Below are 6,595 nucleotides of genomic sequence, written 5' to 3'. Positions count from 1 at the left end.
CATTATAGATCATTTCCCAGAAGGTCTTCACTTTTGGACAAGTCCACCAGAGGTGAAAGAATGTCCCTTCAGCCTCCTTACATTTCCAACATTTATTATCAGACAGGTGATATATTTTTGCAAGCTTGACTGGGGTCATGTACCACCTATAAATCATTTTCATAATATTTTCCTTCAAGGCATTACATGCCGTGAATTTCATTCCGGTGGTCCATAACCTTTCCCAGTCCTCAAACATGATGTTATACCCAATATCCTGAGCCCATTTTATCATGGCTGATTTGACTGTCTCATCCTGAGTGATTTTCTCTTCAACCTGCCCTCCATCCTCTTGCAGAAAACTCTTTGCCTGCCCTGCCCGTATCTCGTTTTTGCTTTTTAATTCCACACACGCACCCTTCGGACTTCGTGGCAATCGGGCGTGCGGGTGCGTTTCCTAAGAGAGTGAGGACCCCCGCCTCCTCCCCACCTGCTCCCTCGCCAGCCAGCCAGCCGCGCGCCCTAGCCGGAGAGCCCCGGCCGTCCCTGTCGCGCAATCGGCTGGATCTCCCTTCAGCAGGCCGTGCTCACAACTCAGCCCAGGGACCCCCAGCAGCGGATCTCCGGCTCAGCTGAAGAATCCGGCAACAAGCCCCCTCCTCCCCAATCGCTCCGCCGAAATACGCTCCAAAACCCCCCAGATAGGCCGCCGGCCGCCAAGTCTAGTGGCGCCCTGAGCGAGGGTCTCTCCCCAACACCGCCACCTCGAACTGCGTTCTCCCGGCTACCCGAGCGAACCAGCGGCAGGACCCCGGTATGGGCCCCCCCAATATTTTTTATAAGTCGGCGCCCCTGGCTGCATATGGAGGAGCGGAGACGCGAACCCGGTTCACCAGATTACGAGTCCACCGCTCTTAACCACTACATCACACTGGCTCTCCCCTCATCCCTAGCTACCAGGACCAGTGGTCAGGGATGATGGGCATTGTAGCCCAACAACATCTGATGGAGAACAACAACAACCAGGAAAAGATAGATGTAACATTTTACAAGGACAGGAAGAAATACCACAGACAGAATAATTGCCACACACAGGAAGAACAAGGATATAGTTTGAGTGCCTCACTTGTAGTTCTGTAAATCATTTAATGTGTCAAGCATGAGTGGAAATTATTAATATTGCAGTTGTTGCATAAGGGATTATTATTTTGACCGGAATGTAACTGAAATTAGATTTTGAAATGCAGAAGATTTTGGAATGCAGAAATAAAGAAAATCATCAAACTATCAAAAATAGCACGCATGTGTGGACCTGAATTTTGTATGATTGGTATTAGTAATTGCATTATAATTTGTTATTGTTATAGTGAGGCAATTATTGGATTGTAACTGAAAAATGAATAAAATTTGGTTAATTGGAATGATATAAAAGTAATCAGGAAGAGGTGTGACTGCAGCAACCACAATAAAGAATTAATGCAACCATAAGGCGGGAGGGACGCGGGTGGTACTGTGGTCTAACCCACTGAGCCTAGGGCTTGTCGATCGGAAGGTAGGTGGTTCAAATCCCTGCGACGGGGTGAGCTCCCATTCTCGGTCTCTGCTCCTGCCAACCTAGCAGTTTGAAAGGACGTCAAAGTGCAAGTAGATAAATAGGTACCGCTCCAGCGGGAAGGTAAACGGCGTTGCCGTGCGCTGCTCTGGTTTGCCAGAAGCGGCTTAGTCATGCTGGCCACATGACCTAGAAAAACTGTGGATAAACATCGGCTCCCTCGGCCAGTAAAACGAGATGAGCGCCGCAACTCCAGAATCGTTCATGACTGGACTTAACTGTCAGGAGTCCTTTACCTTTAAGGAGGGAGGGAAGGAAGCCGATTAGCTCATATGAGCCAAAAAACATGAAAAATGCAGGAAGGATGTATTTAAATATTGCAAAATGAAAACTTAATGAAATATTATAAAAATTATCAACAACATCTGGGGACCCAAGTTTGAAAAAAAGAGGCAGTATTTGGGAGGGGCTTCTTTGCTCCCAGGCAAGCTCATCCTGGGAGGAGAAGTTGCATCCCACCTCGGCCCCCGACGGTTTTGGGTCGACGCGCCAGAGGCCCCTCGCCTCGCTCACGTGAGGAACCCGGAATAGCGCGCGGCGTCAGTCAACACGGGCTCTTCCGCCTGGGGATCAGCTGACGACAGCTGGGCTTCCTCCGAGGGCACTTAATTGCAGGCGCAGCTGGGGAAGGCTGAGGAGCTCTTCTTCGCGCCTTTTTTTTTCTTTCCTCGCCCCTCCCCCGCCCGTCGCGCTCTTTCCCCTCAGCCCACCAGGGGCGGCCACCTTAGGAGAAGCGAAAAGTCCCCTCAGGAGCCTTGCCTCTCCCTTGAGTGGGGCGTGTGGGGAGAGAGAGGCAGCACATTTTGGGGGCAGAGATGTCAGGGGTCGTGGTAAATGGAACTCAAGTAAGTGCCTCCCCACTCACTCACCCACCTAACCCTATTTGTTTGACAGAAACACTTGGTTGGTTGGGGGGGGGGCGGGCGGGCGGCGTCTTTCGTTTCAGCGTCTCTCAGTTTCGCTTTCTTATCCCGCCCCCCCCTTCCTTCCTCAGCCTCTGCTTGGAGTCCTTTAAAACTTCTCTCTCGTGCTTCCTATTACCCAAAACGCCTGACTTCTCCCCCCACCCCCAACGCCACGAGGAGGAGATGAAGAAGGGGAAGAATTTCCCCTCCCTTTTCTCCTCGTGGCGTCAGGCCCCCTTGTCCCAAGTCATGGGTTCAAGCTGGGTATGGGAAAGCTCTCTCAAATGACCATTATTATTATTATTATTATTATTATTATTATTATTATTATTATTATTATTATTATTATTGCATCCTATTGGGGAGCAGTTCCTGCTCATTACAGCTGTTTTGAACTTTCTGGATGAGACACAGACATGACTGCTGGTTGAAGACTTGCTTTCCTCTTCTCTTCTCCTGCCCCCATCCTCAGCAATATATCACAGCTTCTATAGCCTACATATAGTACAGTGGTACCTCGGGTTACATACGCTTCAGGTTACAGACTCCACTAACCCAGAAATAGTGCTTCAGGATAAGAACAGAAATTGTGCTCTGGCGGCACGGCGGCAGCAGGAGGCCCCATTAGCTAAAGTGGCGCTTCAGGTTAAGAACAGTTTCAGGTTAAGTACACACCTCCAGAACGAATTAAGTACTTAACCCGAGGTACCACTGTAATGGTATTTAAAACGAGAGTCATCACAGTGTCCCCTTTTTTGCTCTTCAAAATATGGCAACCCTAAATAATAATAAATTTCATTGCAAGAAAAGGTGCCTTGATAATCTGTTGTGGTGACCATAATCTCCATTCAAGGTGCCATTTTGCAATTAGCTTATCTATCTGAGTTTCTTACACTGCAAGTAAGTGTGCACAGGATTACGGCAGAGCTTTCCAAACTGTGTGTTGGACACAGTGTGTCAGCTGCAGTGTGTAGGTGTGTTGTGCAAACACTCCCCACGCTCCTCCCAGGGCTGGAAAGGGGTTAGTTCAACCTCCAGTTTGCTAGTAAAACTGAATTACTGTGTCATGAAATGATGCAAAACTGAATTACTGCATTGCGAAATGATTCATGTCTAAAAAGTGTGCCACCAACATGAAAAGTTTGGAAAGCTCTGGAGTACAGGCTTGGTACACTCTCCTATGAGGCTATTTGTCAGACCACAGTTTTTCTAGGTCATGTGGCCAGCATGACTAAGCCGCTTCTGGCGAACCAGAGCAGCGCACAGAAACGTCGTTTACCTTCCCGCCGGAGCGGTACCTATTGATCTACTTTCACTGGTGTGCTTTCGAACTGCTAGGTGGGCAGGAGCAGGGACCGAGCAATGGGAGCTCACCCCGTCACCGGGATTCGAACCGCTGACCTTCTGATCAGCAAGTCTTAGGCTCTGTGGTTTAACCCACAGCTACACCCGCGTCCCTTTACTGTAGGGGTAATGTCCTCTAATTGTTGCTTTAAACTTCACTGTGGATGCAGAGTATATATTCTTCTTACTAGCAGAAGGTTTAAGTTCCTCTGACCCACAGATAAACTGATCAAAACCAAGCATGCTTTTAAGGTCACCCTCCCCCATTGCTGCTGAAGGGGCTGTGCATGTCTCATATGGATAAGGAGCACATGTAGAGTTTTGTACACATTGCTTTGTATGCCACAACCCTGTAATATAGGCCAGCTATTTCATCTTGACTGTTGCAGGTGGGAAAAGGCTGAGGAAGAGTGGCTTGCCTAAGGGCCACTTACTGAGTTCACAACAGTTGTAAGATTTGGACCAAGGGGGGCTTCCAGCAAGCCCATTGAGAAAGGCTTGCTTTCTTAACACATTTTGTAGAATGCACTTTTGTCCAGGTGGTAATTCTAATTATTATTCCTGCCATTATGCTGCAGCTGCTACCAATGTCCTCATTACAACATGCTGCACTTTAAAGCCATGTCTCTGTGTGGAGGGTTCGACACATGTTTCAGATCAGTTGTGGGTGCTGACATAGTTACACTGAAGTTTTGCTTGCAAAACAGAAAATAATAAAATTGCACATAGCTGTCATGAAATTAAATATGGTGTTTGTGTCTTCTTTTTATTTTTAAAAAGGGAATTTACTGCCCATGCCTAAACTTCCATTTTCAGCATAGAAGTAACCATTTTCAGATTTGTGTTTGTGTGTGTTTGTTCTTTGTTTCTGCAAGATAGAAACATACGCAAAGATACCTATAAACTATGTATCAATTTTCTTCCTTTTTTTGAGAAACATTTTGCACGGATTACAAAAACTTTTCATTGAGATAGCAACTAATGAATTACAACTATAAAAGAGCTCTGCTGTACCAGACGAAAGAGCTTTATTGCCTCTGAACATGGATGTTCTGTTTTTGCTAATAGCTGTTGAAAAACCTATGTTCTCCACAAGGTTTGTCTTAACACCCTATGCTAATGATCACCACTGTCTCTTTTGATAATGATCTGTTGTGTAGAAAAGTCCATTTTCTTATCCAAAATAAGTTGTGCTGTTGAGCAATCCTGTGTGATCCTTCTTTCTTGATAGGCTTGATGGTCTTCACTATACAGTCATACCTCTGCTCCCAAACACCTTGGGAGTCGAAGGTTTCGGCTCCTGAACTATTGAAAACTGGAAGTGAGTGTTCCGGTTCTTGAACGTTCTTTCGGAAGCCAAACATCTGATGGGGCTTCCATGGCTTCCGATTGGCTGCAGGAGCTTCCTGCAGCCAATCAGAAGCTGCGCTTTGGAAGTTGAACGGACTTCTGAACAGATTCTGTTCAACTTCTGAGGTATGACTGTATACATGCTAAACATTTTTTCATGATTATGGCTAAGATTCATTTTAGAGCACTAAACCTGGAGCTTTCTCTTGCTTGTCACAACATTTAAAAGGCGTGGTCCCTAAAAAATGAAGAATTAGTTACCATAGTTTGACTATATACATATTTGGAAGTAGGTCCGAACACATTCCATGGGATTTTTATCCTGGTAAGTGTATTTTTGGATTACAGTCTAAAAGCCAGAGCCCGTGTGAATTTATTCAGAAGTAAAGCAATGTTTGAAATTCGCCAGGTGTGTTTTGCAATTGGGGCGGGTTCAATTGCCACCATGTGGGGATCTCTGGATACCAGGTTGGTGACTGACATCTCCATCTGGCTGGCCCCTCCAACTTTCCTAAGCTGGTGAGCACAGAAGAGTTTATTTATTGCACTTATATCCTGCCTTTTTCTCCAAGAAGTACATGGTTCACACCCCTCCTCAGTTAATCCCTACAATGAACCTGTAAAGTAGGTTAAGAAGCTGTGACTGGCCCAAGGTCACCCAATGAGCTTCATGAGTGAGTGAGGATTAGAATCCTGATCTCTTAGGTCCTAGTCCAGGGGTCAGCAACCTTTTTTAGCAGTGGGCTGGTCCACCGTCCCTCAGACCATGTGGTGGGCCGGACTATATTTTGAAAAATATATATGAATGAATTCCTATGCCCCACAAATAACCCAGAGATGCATTTTAAATAAAAGCACACATTCTGCTCATGTAAAAACACCCTGATTCACGGACTGTCTGTGGGCCATTTTGAGAAGGGGATTGGGCCACATCCGGCCCCTGGGCCTTAGGTTGCCTACCCCTGTCCTAGTCCAATACACTAACCATTACACCACACTGACCTCTTAGAGTACTTCTGCTATGGGACACCTATCCACAGTAAATTAAGTAGGTAAATAAATATGGGCTTGAATATGAATTAAATTGGTTTTATTCTGGATTGTTTTATTTGATGTTTTAATGTGTTGTAAACCACTTTTTTCTTTAAAATATAAAGTGGTAAAGAAATGAAAGGAATAATAACAATGACAGGGTTGGTGTGTGTCCTCTTTTTCCAGGACATGCCCTCCTTTTCAGGGGTAAAATTTCTTTCTGGGTGGATTTTTTAAATTTGCCAAAATGTCTCTGGCTATACTTTCTGGATGAGACATAGACATGACTGGTGGTTGAAGTCTTGCTTTCCTCTTCTCCTGCCCCCCTCAGCAATAGATCACAGCTTCTATAGCCTACATATAGTAGTGGTAT

At 45.8% G+C, this 6,595-nt stretch overlaps 1 protein-coding gene across 1 annotated transcript in view; it reads left to right on the top strand.

The window, feature by feature from the left end:
- Positions 1-2,179: 2,179 nt before the first annotated feature.
- LRMDA (leucine rich melanocyte differentiation associated) overlaps positions 2,180-6,595 on the top strand; it is a 775,035-nt gene continuing 770,619 nt past the window's right edge. The window contains exon 1 of the mRNA XM_081191960.1: positions 2,180-2,436. Coding sequence (XP_081048086.1) covers positions 2,407-2,436 — 30 coding nt within the window. The 5' untranslated portion in view covers positions 2,180-2,406. The remainder of the gene's footprint in view (positions 2,437-6,595) is intronic.

Source organism: Podarcis bocagei (assembly GCF_964188305.1).
Source record: "Podarcis bocagei genome assembly, chromosome: 4".
Taxonomy (NCBI): Eukaryota; Metazoa; Chordata; class Lepidosauria; order Squamata; family Lacertidae; genus Podarcis; species Podarcis bocagei.
This window is presented reverse-complemented; position numbering and strand designations above follow the sequence as displayed.